The sequence below is a fragment of the Danaus plexippus genome, chromosome 4 (genome assembly GCF_018135715.1).
Source record: "Danaus plexippus chromosome 4, MEX_DaPlex, whole genome shotgun sequence".
NCBI lineage: Eukaryota > Metazoa > Arthropoda > Insecta > Lepidoptera > Nymphalidae > Danaus > Danaus plexippus.
Window position 1 is genome coordinate 8433376 of NC_083538.1, and position 18837 is coordinate 8452212.

Here is an 18837-nt window from a genome sequence, read left to right on the forward strand (position 1 = left end):
TATTACTAAAAATAGTATTCTGTATCTCCTATTTTAGTTAAACACATTAATCATGTCTATAGGTGTTAATTCGATCGTTTTGTGTTTGAGAATTCCAATCGTAATAAAACAAAAGGTTTCTCACCTCTGTCTTCTTCTGAGTTATGACTCAAGTCATCACTCCAAGTTACTTTCACTCTTTTCCTCACATCTAAGTCAGACATGATTGGCGATAAAGACTAATTCAATAACTTATTAGTTACGATAAATTAATTACTTTAATGTAGCCATGTTTTCCAACAAACGGAAAACAAAAGACTAACGGCAAATACAATATTCTGTAATGACGTATGTTGTATTGTATGTGGCCTATAAGATCCTAACAAACATTCCAGTTACTAAGTGAAGAATTTTTTATCGATTTAATATTTTTAAATAATGTATCGAAGCGTATGTTTGTATTTGTTTGGTACAAATTAAACGATATAAGGTTTGATAGACGTTATTGTTGATGGCTAGTACGTAAAAAAGACATTAATAAGTAAAGTTGACATCACTCATACGAATGATATTACAACAAAACAACAAGAAAATTGTATTTTATTAGGAGAAATTGCACACTTCCTTAACATTATTTTTGTCTGTTTATAGAATAAAGTAAAAATTTTTGATAGTTTGTTTTACGGAAAATAAATAGGAAGTGAATGCCATTGTTTTTAATTATAAGTGCTTTATACTTCGGTGGGCGGAAGGTATACTAAATAAACGGGAGGATGTCAGACCATGCGGTTGAATGGCCTGGCAAGTCAGGTTCACGAGAGATGGCAGACAGCGCCTGGCCGGTGTACTCCGAGCGCTGCTGATAGCGCAACTGGCTATTTCACTGGTCATGGTTATATTTTGTTATAACGTGACTGTCAAAGTAATGTCGCTGTTGAAAAATATTCATAAGGTACGTCTCGGCGAATATCAATAATCATCACACACACATCATCACATTAGGAAATGTTTTCTTAAACACAAGATTAACTTCTCCTTTACTAAGTATTTTCATTTGGATTACATAGACATTTCGCATTTGTCCTTGCTACAACGTCATTAGTTACATTCTTGACTTTAAGGTAACAGTAATGCTGTTCTACGCCCTTCTACTACTTCATGCGTACTGCATGAAGCTTCACTACACGAGCGGTTTCCGCCTCATCTCTTGGCTACTCCGATGTCCTCACTGGCCTCGAGCTGCGCCAGTCACCCGTCTTTGGCTCATCAGCGGTTGCTTAGTCGCTCTCAACGGCCTGCTGGTTCATGCTGCTTGTAAAAGCACACTTAAAGTAATTTTGGATGCAAAATTCTAAACTACCTTATATATTAGCTTTAGCAGATTGCAGTTTTTTGTTGCAAGATTTTTTAAAGTTTTGAGTAACAAATAAAAGCTTCATAATTATAAAGAAGTGGGTGAAACTCGCATACTTTTTAGGCATTAATGAAAGAATTGTCGTCGTCACTTCGAATCGGTATATCGCACTACCTGTCGGAGCCGACGTGGAAACGTATCATGGACACCATGCAGGTATTCCCAGATGTGAATATTATTATTTTTGTTCTTCAATAAGTTTCTTTTGACGCTATGATATTTCTCACGAAAGGTAGAACTAAACTGCTGCGGCGTTGAGAGCCCGAGCGACTGGCACGAGATCCCCTGGATTAATATGGACTTCCTTAATGAAGATTCAGAACTTGTTATGAAGTAATTTTTTACGTAATTTTGATAGGATTTTAAGGACAGTACATAACTTTACTATTGATATTTGAACCCTTTGTCTCTACTGAATTTAATTATTTCTATTTCATTTTGGATTATATGTATAAGTGATACAAAAAATGTTCTATGATTTAACTTTCACCCTGATTATATGTTTTAAGGTTATCAGGAACTGATGGTAAGGCCCTGCCGCCGGTGTCTCCTTACTCTTGCTGTTCGCCGCATGTGCTGGCAGCGTGCTGTCATGACCCTTTACAGCAGGTTTGAAACTGACATTTGTTTTTTTATTTCAACTACACCATTTGTATAGTTTTTATTTTGCAATAAAAGGTATGTATACAACCTTAAGTCAGTCTATAAAATTTGAAATACATTAAAGAATATACTCTAACAAGCGATCAATTGTAAAATTACTTGACCTAAAAGTAGACAGATACATCGGATTCTGTGTGAATTATTTGTTGTATCAGTTCGAGGACTCCTGGTGGGGCAGCGCTGCGGGTGCTACTCTAAGCGCTCGGTCGTGCCGTGACGCGGTGGGCGCTCCGCTGGCTCGCGCTGCACTCGCTATACACACATTGAGCGCTCTTGCCCTTGTTCTGCAGGTGAAGATTTTTTTTTTTGGGTTTTATTATTTGCGATCTGTCCCATGAGTCTGATGGCCGATTTCATATTTCTTTGTCACATCCTTAAGGATGTTTTGGAACAGCCTCAATAGCTATAGATTTCATGGAGGATAACCGCACCTCAACGTAACTGAACGTATTACGAAATGAAGTTTCCTAGCGTCCATTTCCTAACTCCCTTGGCTAGTGCAACCTGACATGACCACTATTTGGGCGGCTTTTTTAGGCTTTTGTCTTAGGCTCAGTGGATTTCCAATATAATCAAATTTTCTTACCAACTATATTTCTTAATACAGGAGCTGAGAAACAACATGTGTAAAAAATTGTTTTCTTATAACATTAATTTTGAAATGAGGAAAAAAAATATTTTTGTTCAATGTGAAGTCTTATTTTTCGACGTTAAAATCTGCTGCTGCTAATATTATGAAATGCCTTTAAAACTTTATATGATAAAATATGTGGAAATGAATTTCGTTGTATCAAATAATGGGCGAGTCTGGTAACATCTGCATGTCTGTAACGTTCTTTCAGCTGGTGGTGGTGATGGTGACTCAGCTCGTGGTGCGAAGTGCACTGCAAGCCGTCGCCAGGGGCGACTGGACCGGACATCACGATCGGGTAATATATTACTGCAGTATTACCGGGTTGATTACTGTTATATGGTACACGGGAAGTTCTCCTCTTTAAACCATTAAGAGTACTTAGTGTGTTTGTCGGAATAGATCAATATATAATGCACATTCGAGGCTACCTATTCTATTCTCATCTTAGTAATGTTATGTACAAGTAGGCTAAAGTTTTCACAGCTGTATGGATGACTATATTCAAATATAAATATTTTTATGGCACAACGTAGATTATATATCGGAAGACATAGATTATAATTCATCCAAAAACCTATTGTATACACTGCAGCATGACTTCATAGCAGTAGTATAGTAACAGGTCCCGTTGAACTCGCCAGAGAGGACTCCGGCGGTCGGTAACCACAGCTATTGTTAATAAGCCTCACATATTTCTCTCTCATTCCAATTTAACTCTCAAATACATAAAGCCACAATCAAAAATTTGTATTCATATACACTACTGAAGTGTAATTCTGCAAGAGAATTCGTTGAGTGGTTTTTGTAGGAAACATGTGTGCATGATAATGCATACGTACATGTTCTATCGTTTATAATATATTTATTTACATAATTTAGGTATTTTATTTATTTTAATCCACACCGAGTGTTCTTGCTGTGTAACCTTGATATTGATGCCTCTTTTAAATATACGATAAATAGCTATCCGTTTGCCTTTTCCCAGGAGTCAGTGCGGGACAGAGAGTGAGCTTGAGACTCGTCGAGAACGCTCCCTCGCTACATTGTAAGGTTGTTATTGTTTATATGTACTTCATGCTCTATCCTGACATTAGTCTCTAGTAAGCGATTCTTCCTGTTCCAGGTATTCGATCACTTCGACCTTCTCCAGCTGTAAATATGTAATAAATTGTGAAGTCTCAAATAAAACATGATTATAATCAATGCAAGGCTTTATTTTTATATTTTCGTAAACGTTCCTTACACACTAATAGTCGACAGTTAAGTAACGATGCGTGGATCCGTATACAAGCCGTTACGATACGATACAGTGATGCGGCGCCATCTTTAAATACGGTTTACATAAATAACGCGCGGCACTTCGATACAAATATACAAAAACTCGGTATTTACAGGCCTAGCACCGTGCTGTGGAATGTCAGGGCTCCGGGGGAGGGACCCGGGGGCCGGGGGGAGGGGATCTACATGGGGGGAGGCCCGTGCGGGAAGCGAAGGACGGGCGACAGCGAGGGCCCCGCGCGGCAGTCGGAGGGGGACAGCGGCGCGAGAGCCGCAGCGCCCAGGAGCAGCAGCAGCAGCGCCTGGAACGGCAGCGACGCCCTCGCCACGCGCAGCACGAACCGCAGCCCGCGCCGCACGCCGCCCAGGGCCGCCGCCTCGTGCTCCGAGCTAGGGACAACCCTGAAACGACGGCAGCGGTCACGTCATCACAATGTACTGCGAACCACGCGGGCTTGAGGAATTAAAGACTTACTAAAAAATAAAGCTCATTTGATTTCGTTATCAGAGTGATGTTAAATTTTATAGAAGTTTTGTAGACTTAGGGAGAAGTTTTATTAAATCATAATGTCATATAAAATATCAGAAGCCAGAGAACCTGTTCAAAACTCTACTGATTTGAACAAAACTATAAGAGTCTACTTTTACTCAAAATAAGAAGCTGTGTTGGTTTAAGGTAGGTGGTTGTGTTGGGGGGTGTTGAGGGTGTAAGGGTGTAAGGGTGCACTCACCCGTCATCCAGCGGCAGCGCGGGCTCCGGTTCCTCCAGCAGCTACGACAACAAAACCATTACGTGCCAAGCGACTAATTACAGTGACAATGTACATTCATTTTCAATATACTAAAAAAATTTAATTGAAAATAAATGTCAGTCTTCAATGACTCTATCGTTACTGACAAGACGGCCAACGAGACGCTGGCGTTACTCAGTAGGGAACAGCGAGACTGTCTACAAGCCGGCCTAGTCTGTCTGTTGGTGCGCGTGTTAAGCGGTGTCAAGCCAAACATACTATTTACTCTTACGGTCGTAATTTTTAATGAATTTTAAACAATGACGGCCATGACTACTATGGATATTATTCAACGTGTAATCCTCGGGTAACGTAATTAACTTTAATGTTTTTATTATATTTATTAATAGTAGTAAGATCTTCCGCCGTCTGTGTAATCACCGTCAGTTTGGACATTTTTCCTCAATACAAACAGGCTAGTTATGCATTCGGCCCCCTCAGGATGGGCATTGTCTGTCTGTATGTAACACTTATAGGTATGTATATTATCATGTATGTTGTCTCTACCTGAGCCGAGGAGGAGGCGGCGGCGGCCATGATGACGTGCGTGTGGGGCGCGCCCCCCGGAGCTCTAGCCAGGGCCGCGCCCAGCTTCAGGGCGTACACGCCGGACAGCTTGCGGAGGGACTTGAGACGGAGACGAAGCTCACTCAACCTGGACGCAGGAAACCATGGATATTAGATATCACATCCAGAGACGATGCATCAAACGATCGTCATATAATATGCGCTTTGTATGAATCTGTGTGAACGCTCAGTGCACTCAGTATGAGACCGTTTGTATCGTACCGGTCCTCACAGCATCCTTAACTGATAAGTCGAATCATACCGGAAGCAAGGTAACAAGAGAATGACGACAGCAAAGACCCATGTCTGGTTTAAATCGATGAACCGAGATAGAGACAGTTTTGCCGGTCGAGGTCAACACTCGATATATTCCGACGATATAATTTCCGTCAAGTCTTTGTCCTTTCCCTGTGAAGCCCGTACCTGCGGCAGACATCTTCTCCGTCGTCCTTGAGCAGCTGCGCCGCATCCCTGAGAGCCAGCACCCTGGGTTCAGCTCTCGCCAGCTCGTCCCTGAGCTCCGTGAACCGCTGGAAATCCTGCCGCAGCTGGTCCGCCGGCCGCGTCAGTCTGAGCGGCTCGCGGGCGCGGACCGTGCGCTCCGCCGCCGCCAACTGAGACACCAGCTCCACGACTATAAAAAAACATTTATGTTCTTTATGTAGATATAAAAAACATTTACGTTCATACGGCGGAAAATGTTTTTGTTACAAAAAATAAAACGTTCATCGAGGATAATAAACGTAATTTTTTTTAGTAAAACACATGACCGATCTCAATACCATTTTCTAGTAAACAATATAAGTTTCAGCTGCATTTCGTTTGACCTGTTGTGGGGGTCGGAAAATTAGTGTCTTTAATCCCAGAGGTAGAGGGATATAACCACTTTGTAGTTTTTACTGCTATACACTAATAATAATCTAATAAACATCTCACCGATGTCGTGGAACTCTCTGTTATTGATGAGGGCAGTCTGCAGCCGGGCGTGCCAGTCAGCGGCGGCGCGACAGGCGGAGTCCCAACGGCGGTTGGCCTCCGCGAGCCGGGCCGTCACCGCAGCCCCGTCCGCCTCTCGCCGAGCGTGACCCGCCACATGGGATCCCACCAGGTTCAGCCACACCACTAGCGACTTGTGCGAGTCCAGGTCCAGCAGGAACTCGCGATGATCCTGGACAAAACGGATAACAAATAATTAAAGCAAAGAAAGATGTCGATAGATTCAAAGATACGATCACATTACAGGTGCTTGAATTACGGCGAGAGCTTTCTGAGGGTAGTGTGGGATTTATAATGCGGTTTTGTTTTAAGGATTGTTTAAGAGTAGTTTAATACTTGTATGAGAGTTATTATAATATCATACCTGTATTACGTCCTCCAGGGCTTCGTAGGCCTCGGGAGGGTCGGTCCGCGCCTCTTCCGTGGCCTCCGCGAACTGCAGCCACTGCTCCAGCCGCCACAGATCATTGTCCAGTTGACGCCAGTTTCGATCCGTACATTGAGGACACGTCAGTTTACCGGATTCACTGCACATTCGACCATCCGACCAATTGTTATTTGTAAATTTATATAACACGGCAACAGCTCATGTTGAAACAAAGGCCCGGCTCGCCGAGTAAATTATTGATTTAAATAAAATCTCTCATTAAATTATTGATTATTAATTATAACCACTGCAACATCAGGCCAAACGGCTCTGGTAAGACTGCGTTTTAAATTACTTTTCTGTTTTAATCGCTGAACTTTTGATTTTTGCCGGGAATTTAGAGCCTTGACACTGAGTACATGAGATGTTTTATTTTCATCTGGTTAATTATATGAGGGGTTCGTGGCAATGTTAATCAAGTAATGTTTAATGTTATCAGAATTTATATTTCTTTGTATTAGAGTTTTATATTGTATTAATAAATATTCTACTAAGACTGTTTGACAGCAAAGTCTAAGTATAACAACGATACAAAATTCTTTTACAATAATTAAGTATTAAGTGCATCGTTTCTTGTTAAATATTCTAATTAGTATTGCATTATTTTAATAAATCATCTACACACTAAACACACATGCAAAAACACACACAAAATATATAATTATACCCTAAATCTACAAAACTTCGAGTCACAACTATCCATAGACGTCATATAACTTTCAAGGGTAACTTGAGCTGAATCGATTTTGCTGCCGATTTTCCCGAAGATTTAAACATCACAATCATTCGTTATACTCATGGGTAACTGTGACCGAGTGTGCGTCGGTTATAAACAGATAGTGTGCAGAAACCTAGTGCTGTGAGAGTGTTCTAACATTCAATAAGTACGTGTTTTATTTAATATATATTTGTCCAATATTGGTTTAACTCTTCTTGGATGGCGGGAGTTTTATGAGCGAGGGAGGGAGTAGTGAAGGATTTCCGATGAGCATATATAATATTATGAAGCAGTACTCACTGTTCGCACGTGAGAGCGTACAACGCTGAGTGGGGCAACCTAGGACCAAAAACGACTTTTAATATAACATGCCAGGTTAACAAGCGACTTGACACGAGAGGATGCAGTGACGCATACTTCATAATTTGAAAGATAATCCTGGCTAACAGAATAAATCATTTGTGAAGATTTTTAATAAAAGAGTTAATATATTAGAAGTCCAGCATTAGTGCTAGCTGGTGTTATCATTTAAGCCCTCCACCATACGTGCCAGTGTGCTACTGTACAATACAATGTACCCAAAATAAGTGACAAAGCACACAACTCACCTCATCTCCTGTATCTGCAGTTCCCGTTTCTTCGCCTGCGGGAGAAGGTCCTCGTATCTCAGAGACAGGGACTCGACCTCCTTCAACATAGCTTCCTCCTCTGTCGCGTCGCACTCCGTCAGTAGTAGTTCCGATAAATGTTTTGCTAATTCCAATGTTTGTTCAGGTTTCGCTCCAGCTTTGGCGATTTCTTTAGCAGCGTTGGCTTGTTCCTCGCGAGTCGCGTACTCCTTCAACTCCACTAACAATGCCGTTCTTAAAGCTTCTAAGGCGTCGGAGGTCTCTCTGACCGCAGCCTCCAGCTCCACCCTGTAGGTTTCCTTAGAGGTGAGCGTATCAACCTGTAACGAGGCATCAGTCTCCCAGCGCAAGGACTCCGTTTGGACAGCGGCTTCAACGTCGCTCACCACACTCGCGCGCGCCGCTAAGAGACGAGCTCGTACGTCAGCGCACAGCGCTCGATACTCGCCCACCATGTCGGAAACACCCGACATCGAACTGACAACTACCGCCAGTCTATCCGCTTCCTCGACTAGTGCTTCGCACTCTCGCAAGTCTACTTCCACACCCTGGAAAAAAAACCTCATGAAGTTGTAGAATTTTTAATTTTATATACCGTCAATATTTAAAAAGCAGTGTACTTACGTCGAGTTCCTTGAGCGTGGCCTGTGTATCTGTGGGAGCAGGCGAGAGATGTAAAGCCTTAGTGAGCCTCACATCCGTTTCCGCCAGCGCCACGACGGCCCGTCCATGTGCGGCCACAAACCGTCCGTGCGCGTCCGCATCGGCGCTGAGTACGCGGGAACGTAATGATTGTCCTCTTCTCATAGCGGTTCGGAGACGAGCTGCGTCGTCGCTAGCCGCTCCTCGCAGTTCCACACCCCGAGCGGAGGCTATACGACTGTAGGCGTCTTCTAATTTTTTCAGATCGCTCTCGAGACTGTCCAGGTCTTTGATAACGGCTTTTGCGACGCTCTCGTCCTGTTCCTCGCCCCGTTGTTTCCGAGCTTCGATCTTTTCAATTCTCTTTTCGATGCCGTCAAGTTTCTTTTCCACTTTCGGCAACAGCGAATTTGCTATTTCGGCCGATTTCCGAATTTCCTTTAGAGATTTTTTGCGCTGCTCGGACATATTACAAATGTTCTTCCATTTTTTTTCAACTATATCAACTCCGGTACGAAGGTTTCGGAGATCAAAGTTTCCCTTTATGACATCAGGGTCATTGAAGACGAGTTCACAAAGATTCAAAGTCTTGCCGACCTCCCCACTCTCTTCTTCGATATTCTTGTGAATTTCATCCCGTTCTTGGAATTTAGTGTCCACGGCTTTAGTACTTAATTGCTCCAAGACCACTGACGCTGATAAGTTTGCTTCGATGGTATGTAGTTTTAACCTTAGCTCTGTCAATCGTTCTTCAAGCTGAGTGATGGTCTCGAGCAGCTCATTGATTTTGTCAATGCGACTCCTGCCAGTTTCTTGTAATTTGTGCCATCTCTCTTGTACATCCCGTAGATGTTTGGATGTATTTTTGCTGTATGATTTCTCATCTTTTTTAGAGAGTTCTATCAGAGCGGTTCCAGTTTCAGCGAGCCATTCAAACTCGCGTTCTTTGAGAGCGGTTTCCGCTTGGATGTCTGAATTTATCCTTCTAATTAAATCTTGAGGATCTAAGGCTCCGATGTCACTAGTTAAAGTAGTTGTCTCAAGGCGGGATTCAATTGTGGAAATCCAGTCTTCAAATCGACTCAAGCGGGAGTCGAATATCGTGTACACTTCCACTCTTTCCTGAAGTCTATGGATGATGATTGACAACTGGTGTTCTAGGTCAGCTCGCTGTTGTCTCAACTGCCACACTTTTTGGTTCACTATTCTCATGTCCTGGGGACTGAGGCATTCCTTCAACTGTTCTTGGATAACACTTAGAGCTTCTATCTGATTTTCAGTCTTGTCAATTTTTGTTCTTAAATCTCTGTACTTTTCTATAGCTTTCAAAAGTTGTGGCCTTGAAAGTGGATTTTCATCAGAGTAAGACATGACTTCGCTTTGTGACTTCGTATACAACTTGACTAGATCACCTGTCAGATTTTCATACTCCCCGATGAGGCCCAGTATTCGAGTTAGGAAATCACGCCAAGTGTCAAGACTAGCTTGTAAGTTATCGACTCGTTTAACAATACCAGCGTATTCCATCCTGACAGAAGCTGCGTATGTGTCTTCCGTAAAGTCCAGTACTTTTTTGAGATTACCAAGTAATTTTTCTGATAGTTTCCTACCTTCAGGAAGTCTTTCTGAGAGATTCTGGATTTTGGCAAGGATTTTGTGTATCCTCTTTATATGCACGTAACGCAGCTGTAACTTTTCTTTCTCCCTTTCGATTTCTTTCAGCCATCGAAGTAGTTCAGTGTTTGTTTCTCTATAATCATCCCAAGCCGCGATACGCGAACAAACTTCGTCATGTCTTTCAACAATTCTGGCCAAGGTTTCGTTATGCAGATTAGTCAGAGTGTCAAATTTATCTGCAAGATCTTTGTTCTTCGTCTCCCTATTTTCGTTTACCAGAACAGAGCGCTGGGAAGCCAACAGATTTCTATGAACTCGGCACAGTCTGCGGTGTTCAGTTAAGTTCTCATAGTCTGCAGGAACGGTTCCAGACAGGAACGACTGTAAGTCCAATAGGTATTCATGCCACAACCGCAACGCAGTCGCAGCGTCTCCCGACCTCACTAACGCAGTCGATAGTCTGTGGTAATGAAGGAAGGTATCTCTGAACATGGCCTGCCATAGTTCCAGGATTCTCACAATGGAGTGTTCGTCGGACACTTCCCGATCAATCTCAGGCAGCTCGGCCTTGGCCGGAGCTATATGAGCTTCGCTCTTGCCGAGAGCTATAAGATTTTCCCGAAGCGCTATCAATTTATCTTCAACTATCTCACCGTCCTCATGCAGCGGAGTTAAATCCTGTAACAGATATTTAATTTTAGGCTATGACCAACCACGCAAGTCCGAATATAAACTGCTTATAATCTCAAAGCATGACGTAACTCAATACATTGTATATAATATTCATTCATTGGCCTAAAACGGCAAGTTATATCCCGTTCACAAGGCAATCCCATTTGGGAGAACGCGTGACTTGGTGCCATAATACAGTTACATACACCGTTATGCTTTATATTCATTTTTATAGCACGTTTTAACGATGACATAGCTTTTAATTTAATTAAACAAATATATATGATTTTCATCAGTTAGTTAATGAAAATATTAACAGCATGAAACTCTCGAATGGTCGTTGCTAATTCAAGCATCGACTTTAATTTTAACAATGTAGTTTATATACCTGTTTCATATCGCAAAACATTTCCTTAGCCTGTTGTGCCTTAGCTCGAGCCAGCTGTCTGGCTTCTCCCAGGTCGGCCAGAGCTTGAACAGCACCGGCGACTAATTGCAACCTCCTGGCTAGCGCGTCTGCATCAGCCTGGAGTGCTCTAGAGCCAGTCTCAGCTGCAACTCGAGCAGCCAACGAGCGTAATTCTGCAACTCGGGCCTCTTGTTCGAGACATGCCTATAAAGGTAAAAAAATCATTGTAATTAATTCTAAAAAATAATAAACATATAAATTCCATATAATATTGAATTATTTCCAACTTTTTTTTATATTTTATAACCAAGTAAATACAACTTATTAACTCTGTCGGGTTATTATTCGAGGGCCGTTTACAATAACTTTATAAAATGTCTGCTGAATATTTGCACAACAAATGAAGGAATGAAGACAATAGTTTTAGACAGTAGCATAGATATATAATTGAAGTGCTGTGTGTGTATTTGAGTATGTTCATTGCAATGAAAGTTAATTGTAAAGGATTGATTTTGATGAACAACGGCTTGTTCTTTAGCGGATACTTTAGGAGCAAATATAAAATTTTACTAATAATACGAACAGGAAATATAATACAATAGGCTGATTATTTTAATTATTATTATTAAATAATACTTCCTTTTAGTGTCATTAAAATTGCGTGTCGTTTTAATTGTTATATTCTGTCTCGAACATTAATTCAGACATTAATTATCATTTATTTTTAATATCCCACATAATTCTATTGTTTCTATGTAATCTTCACCTGCTAGATACAGATTAATTCCGGACAAAGGTGATTCTCCCACAGCTAACGGAAAGTCTTTTATTTAACATGTAAAAATTATTTATAGCCTTACACATAAAATGTAAAAAAGTTATATTTTGCTGTAAAATATATTCACGTATCAAGGCTGAGTGATACCAGACGAAAACATCGCAAGCACACACATCTAAAATAATCATTAACCAACATGCGTCATTTGCAGCTTAAAATATCCAATATGGAGATTTAACGGGTTTAATTTTATTAATATCTCGAATAAAACATTCAACCATCCATCGTGGACACACAAATTAAAAAGAATACGAAAGTATTACAAATTGTAATGAATATGCTTTCAAAATAATCGAACATGAAAGAACGTTAAATTGATTAGCGTCCCACTATCGTTTCTTTGAACGTTCTGTTTCTTCTCAACGTGTTTGTATATTGAGATAAATAATTGAAATCAATTAAAATAGATCCATAATGTAAACAAGAGTGAGCGTGGGCCGCTCTCGATATCGACTGTCTGGACTAATGCAACATTAAAGAGAAATCATTAAAAAATTATAATCAATTTATAAATACTATACATTAGTTAAAAAGATTAAAAATGCATATTTAACAATAATATAGAATACATTAACAATAAGCACGGGAACATAATCGCGTGCCTATACCCGGTTATGGTGGTAAAGCCGCTATACGATGGCAGAAAACAACGTGAAAGTCAGATTTGATTCGCTGCTTCATAAACATCCCAGAGACTATAAATCCAACCAGCAACTTATTGTTTGACATAAAAGGGAAGGAATTTGGGGACATTTTAACTCTCGCGCCTTTTTAAAACGGATGTGAAAGTCAACAGACTTAAATTAATTTCATTTAGTTGATATTAAAAACTTTACAAGTAAAAGTGTTTGAGAAACATGTTTACGTACAATAAACACTGACCTCGTTAGATTTAGCTGTGGATGTTTGATTTAAATATTATTAAAAAAAAAAACAATGTTTTATTCGTATATTTAGATATATTTATAGTGCTTACTATCTTTATTTAAACACAAAATGCTACCAATTTGACCAATAACTGTTACATGTAAATTTTGAAGGTGAATAAATTTCGCAAAAAAAAGGTGACGTAGAGATGTAAAAACCGTGGCAAACAGCAAGTTAATAACATGCAAGAAATATTTATAAAACTAAGATAGGTAAATAATAAAACGTTATTTACAATTCCAATACTAGTTTTATGATGTTCAAAAAAAAGAAAGGTAAATTGATTCTGTTAGGTAAATATATTACGTGGTAAAGGGTCGTTGACTTCTATAACATTTTGCTTAAATTTTTTTACAGATTATAAATAAATAAAGACGTCTAAAATTTTAAAACTACTTAAATTCGTAATACTCATATAATTGAATAATATTTGTAGATAACATTTCCCTAAAAGTTAATAATTATTAATTAGCAACTACAGATTCGTTTTGAAAATATAGCGTCGAACTAGACATTGTGACATAAACATTTGTCATTGATATGATCATTGACGTAAACATAAAAAGTTGTCAAAAATAAAATATATCAATTCGATGGCATAGAAATTTCCGAATATTTCACTATTTAAAAGGTTAGCTTTTAAACCTTTTCTTTTAATTTAATATAATATACCGACAGATAATAAAAAGTTAAGTATCTATATATAGTATATTGACATTTGACCGAGAAACTAATATTGACATGACGTACAATATTCAATGAAACATTTTAACCGATAAAGTTTAATACACGACACTGACAGAATATACCTACTGTACACGTCTTTGCACGGATGAAAGCCATATTTAAAACAACCAACCAACCAAAGTGTAATATAAAATTTAGTTTTATTTGCGTAAACAAAATCCACCAAAGATGTTAGCAAGTAAGCAACCACACCTAACTATTGATTGTGTTAACTTTGAATGTTTACTGTAGTCGGAGGGCGCGCCATTTGGAAGCCATCAAGAAACTTGGCTTGCTGTTTGATTAACAACTATTCGCTTTACAATTTAGAGAATTATTCACGAGCTATTAAAATATAATTAGTTAAGTTATAAATCCTGATTATAAACATTAATCTTCAATTAGTTATTTGTTCAATATATAATTAAATCGATAATCAAGTTATTTGTGAATGTTTTGCTTACATGTACCTAAATGTAATGTCTAATTCAAATTGCATTGCGAGGTTAAGCAACTTATTAGAGTGTGTGAGTCAGAGTGTAGCTCGTTGAATGTTTATCGTCATTTAATTTGAACGTTATTTAAATAATATAATATGCATACCATGTTAGTTTCACCGAAAATATGTATTGCAAGAGATCTGTCTTTACTATTATTTGCAATTGTTTTTTAAATTTTTAATAAATATTGACGGAAGCCTTTTTATATTACATTATGCCAATTCATTAACATCTAGATTATTTTCTAAATAACATTTAACTAATCGCATCTGTACTAAATTTCTTCAGTCTAATTTTCCTAAATTACGTGTGTCCTTGGAAACGAAGCAAGACGCTAATGACGCACAAATGTACGAAATTTCTGTAATGAACGCTTAACCGTTTACACTTTACGTGGAATTTAGTTTGTTTTAAGACTTCAATCTGCACAATATCGAGTAAATAAAAAAATATTTAATTTAATAAGCAATAAAACATGATTAAAACTACTATAAATAAAACGTGCTCGCATTCAGACGCTTCTATGCAGCTCGTGTAAAGTAACCGAAGTATTATTATTCAAATCGAACTATTAATAACAATACTAATTACCTACAGGACTATATTATAACATCGTGCGATGATGTCATCTTACCGCAATATTTTATACAATAGGAAAAACTTTAAATACACCATGGATTACTATTAAATAGTGATTTACAAGTAGATAACATTTATAAGGGTAAAAATATTCAATCAAAATTAAAAAAAGAACATTTTTGGCTTACTTAATGTCAAAAAGCACGAGAAATTTACTACTTAATTTGACATTCAATTTTGAAGTTGTTTAATTTTAAAAAAATCAATTTAAAACTATTTAAAAATAATTTTATGAGGGTATAATAATAAGAATATCCTAATTTCTGGCGATGTGTCTCCACTTATGTAGATTAGATAAAATTTCGACAACCAATTCATCACAGATATCCTAACATCTCTAACTGACTCCGCTCATCAGATTTTTGTATAATAAGTAATAATTTCCGATCTAAATCTGCCTCACCTCTTCAAGTGACATCTTGATTACACGTGACACCGATACATATTTTATCACAAACTGTATGTCATTTTGTCACAATAATTACACTGAACTATTTTATATAACCGCATGCATGATTAATTTAATAAAATAATATTAGAGATCGATGTGAACGCACGTCCTGACTTCGTTCCAGCGGAAAACAGATTGCTCCTCCGGTGACGTAAGAGTGAACTCGACGTGTAGGCCCAAATGCGGAATTGTTTTATTCAAAACTTTGCACATTCTTGATTCATGAGGGAGGCCGACTAAAACTCTGATAGTGGTTTGATACTAAACACTGATAAGGCTTCTGGGTCAAGGATAAAGTAACTGTTATTTCATTATCGCCGCCAGTTAATTATTGAAGGACTTTTTAACATTCCAAAGTCCTGAAATCGAGGTCGGTCAACGGTTCGAAGTTTTATGTCAATTTATTAACGTAATGTCTAAATATTGACTATGATTTCTCGACCTGACATTATTTTTAACGTAATGAATCCGAATTATGCATACGCTGATGATTTCGGTTGCATTGTCTGATGTCACTGCCACCTTGAAGTCTCGGTTCAAAGTCTTCTATTTTGGTGGGATGATTTATTCGTTATTATTCGTCTACTCGATCATTATTTCGTTGTGTTCGTTTATTCGCGCGTTTTATTTCACTCACTCGTTGAGACGTCCTTTCCCTCTGACGTCTACGGAGTTACTGCCGCAGGAGGCGCCACTCGTAGTGTTTGTCGTTCGCCGGTTGGTTAATACTTATCACACTGTTATCATTAACTAATGTTATTGTCTTCGTTTTCGCCGTTTTCGAAAGTGATAACAGTTTTATATCAATTGTGCAAATATAAACGTATGCTTAATTTTTAATTAATGAGTCAAAGCTGAAATAACATAAGGTAATATCTACTCTCATGTTTCAGTCCCTATGAGCTGAAGCGGAAACAATTTTGTGTTTTTGCAATAGGCGGGATTATGTACCGTTGTATTTCAGGTCTGGACTGAGTAATTAGAGATTAAATCGCTCTTAGAATTCTGTGAAGACTTTTATTTAATTTAAGTCTGTAATTTTATTCCGGTAGGAAATTATAAAAGAAATTTACTTCAACTAATTTATAATTAATACCAGGTAGTCTAAAATATATATACATAATGAGTATTATGTAATAAGGATGTCTTTACTATTAGATTTGAAAGTACATTCATATTTCTAAACAACCGGCGAACTTTGACCGGCCACATGTTATAAAGGTATACATTTAATACAACCTTCGAGTTTAGTAAACACAAGAGTCGTGGGAACTTACGACCGCTATTGCTATATGTTACTACCTTTATAACAGTTGTACGTAATACGGGTACCTACAATTTTTTTTTCTAGTCTATATTCTATTAGCGAAATTAATATTAAACTGAAAATTTTATATTATGTTTATTTATTTAGTATGTATAAGTTTTATATATATATTTATACGTAATTGAATCGTGGTTGTAACTTACGTTTATAAGAAAATTAAAATACTTTCTGGTCAGGATATATTATTTTAATACGAGCTAAATCTTGGAGCTGTAACTAGTGTTAGAACTTAAAACCACACAATGGATTACCAAATTTTATTTGTCTGGACCGCACCTAATAATTCATTTGCATTCGCGTATCGTCTGATTTCCGAACAGAGATGTCAATCACTGAATACACATGGGACATTATAATATTTTTAATATGGTTTTGATTTTGCGTTGCTACATATATAATCGATCCAAGGCTCGAGTCTCAACGAACTTTATCAAAGTTGGTTCCGTATTTCTGTACCCTGCATGCTTATTTGTTCTTTCACAATCTACAGATCTAGATTTGACGTTGGTAAGTAGCAGGGATATCCTTTTCATTACTTAAATTAACTTTAAACCCACTTCATTTTGGAAAATAGCAAATAGTCCTACACAGCCGGACTGATAATAACCAACCCCCCGCAAGAATGTTGTCTTTCAAAAAAAAAAAAATCGCAACGTAATTGGTGTAACCGTTTGAAGGAGACAGACATCGTCAACCTTACAATACGATGCTTGCGTGGACGATTAAAGACAAAAAAGATAGAACAGGACAGATGAGAATAAGATGAATGAACATTCTACTCAAAGTTGTTAGAGTTCCTTTGTAATTAATTTGATTGTTATCCCACGATACTTATGGTAATAATCATTATATTTATAAATGTTAAGAACTGCTGTGAAAGCCATTAGCTACTTTAGAATAAAGTTACAGAAAACCTCTCAGATTTGATAGTGAACATTTCCACTTGAGCTGTTATTTTTATTTCGTCTGTCAAACTATGTGTCTGTGTTTGTTTCGTACGTACCCTGTGCGCGGCGGGAGCGTCGTGTGGTCTGAGAGCGTGCAGCGCCGCTTCTTGTCTCTCGGCCACCGCACGCACGCCTGCTGCGGCGTTGCGGTAACGACGCCATAGGTCTACCGCCTTGTTGTACCTAAAGTGGATATAATCACATGACATGTTTAATCGTTACTATAATTTATACTATTTTTAATAAAAAATAGCATTTTTACTAAAGGTCTGTAAGTATCGTCATAGTCACAATACTCTTTGGTATAGAGTCGACGAACTCTAACGGAAAGAGCCATTTATGTACATTACTTCTTAACTACGAACAGTGTATATAATTGTAAAGCAACTAACTTTTCACAGAGCTGCGTGAGGTTGGCGCATGTGGCATGGTAGGCGGCGGTGGCGTCGTCTATGTCTTTGGTGAGTCGTGCGGCGACCGAATCTTCGACGCCGGCTTGAAGAGGACGAGCCGCCTCGAGCAGAGCGCCCACCAGCTCGCCGTTACGTTGGGAGAGGGAGTCGCTTAATGTCTAACAGAGATTGTAAATTAATAGTAGTAGTAGTTATAGCACAAGTGTAATAAAAGTATGACTTTACGTTCTTTTTAGAGATAAAGAATAGTATAATTTGAATTTAAAAAAAAATTAATATAGGATGGCTAGAAGACAAAGTATTGAACGATTAAAGATGACTTTTATTTTATAAAATGTTTTGTGAGTGTTCTCCTGAGACCTACCTCAAGTTTCTCTGTGGCCTTGAGCAATCGGTCATAGTCGACTTGTCCCTGTACGGTGAGCAGCTCTACCATGTAGTCGGCCTCTCGAACGGCACCCTGCAATAATTCCAGCTGCCGCTCGAACCGCCGCCACAGCGCTACACGGGCACGCAGCCGCGCGCTCAGGTCGTTACATGCTGACTCGAGGGACGAATGGCTTTCCTAAGAAATATTAATAAATCGGATTATTTTATTCACTTAGTAATCAATCACATATCAAGTTGAATCAA

General features: G+C 38.6%; 3 protein-coding genes across 4 annotated transcripts in view; 1 reads left to right on the plus strand and 2 right to left on the minus strand.

Moving 5' to 3' along the window:
• LOC116768452 (dynein axonemal heavy chain 2) overlaps nucleotides 1–534 on the minus strand; it is a 36438-nt gene extending 35904 nt beyond the window's left edge. The window contains exon 1 of the mRNA XM_061524070.1: nucleotides 125–534. Coding sequence (XP_061380054.1) covers nucleotides 125–203 — 79 coding nt within the window. The 5' untranslated portion in view covers nucleotides 204–534. The remainder of the gene's footprint in view (nucleotides 1–124) is intronic.
• A 12-nt stretch (nucleotides 535–546) lies between these two features.
• On the plus strand, nucleotides 547–3893 carry LOC116768625 (peripherin-2-like). 2 transcript variants are annotated; one of them, XM_032659385.2, is made up of 9 exons: nucleotides 547–931; nucleotides 1101–1310; nucleotides 1457–1549; nucleotides 1626–1726; nucleotides 1903–2002; nucleotides 2212–2346; nucleotides 2899–2985; nucleotides 3676–3740; nucleotides 3814–3893. In XM_032659385.2, the coding sequence occupies exons 1-8, from the start codon at nucleotides 773–775 to the stop codon at nucleotides 3697–3699; spliced, it is 909 nt and encodes a 302-aa protein (XP_032515276.1). In that variant the 5' UTR covers nucleotides 547–772; the 3' UTR covers nucleotides 3700–3740; nucleotides 3814–3893. The 2 variants fall into 2 exon arrangements, with proteins under 2 accessions (XP_032515276.1, XP_032515275.1); XM_032659384.2 differs by having other exon boundaries at nucleotides 3676–3735.
• Nucleotides 3884–18837, minus strand: part of LOC116768623 (muscle-specific protein 300 kDa) — a 91140-nt gene continuing 76186 nt past the window's right edge. The window contains 13 exon segments of the mRNA XM_061524065.1: nucleotides 3884–4370; nucleotides 4700–4740; nucleotides 5267–5414; nucleotides 5750–5960; nucleotides 6263–6494; nucleotides 6687–6849; nucleotides 7768–7806; nucleotides 8076–8644; nucleotides 8721–11033; nucleotides 11416–11640; nucleotides 17848–17974; nucleotides 18184–18362; nucleotides 18569–18769. Coding sequence (XP_061380049.1) covers nucleotides 4151–4370; nucleotides 4700–4740; nucleotides 5267–5414; nucleotides 5750–5960; nucleotides 6263–6494; nucleotides 6687–6849; nucleotides 7768–7806; nucleotides 8076–8644; nucleotides 8721–11033; nucleotides 11416–11640; nucleotides 17848–17974; nucleotides 18184–18362; nucleotides 18569–18769 — 4668 coding nt within the window. The 3' untranslated portion in view covers nucleotides 3884–4150.

Coding starts and splice junctions, on each gene's coding strand:
- LOC116768625 (XM_032659385.2), top strand. CDS start 773: ATGGCCTGGCAAGTCAGGTTCACGAGAGATGGCAGACAGCGCCTGGCC. Junction 1,311..1,456: donor CTTGTAAAAGCACACTTAAA/GTAATTTTGGAT, acceptor CATACTTTTTAG/GCATTAATGAAAGAATTGTC. Junction 2,347..2,898: donor CTCTTGCCCTTGTTCTGCAG/GTGAAGATTTTT, acceptor ACGTTCTTTCAG/CTGGTGGTGGTGATGGTGAC.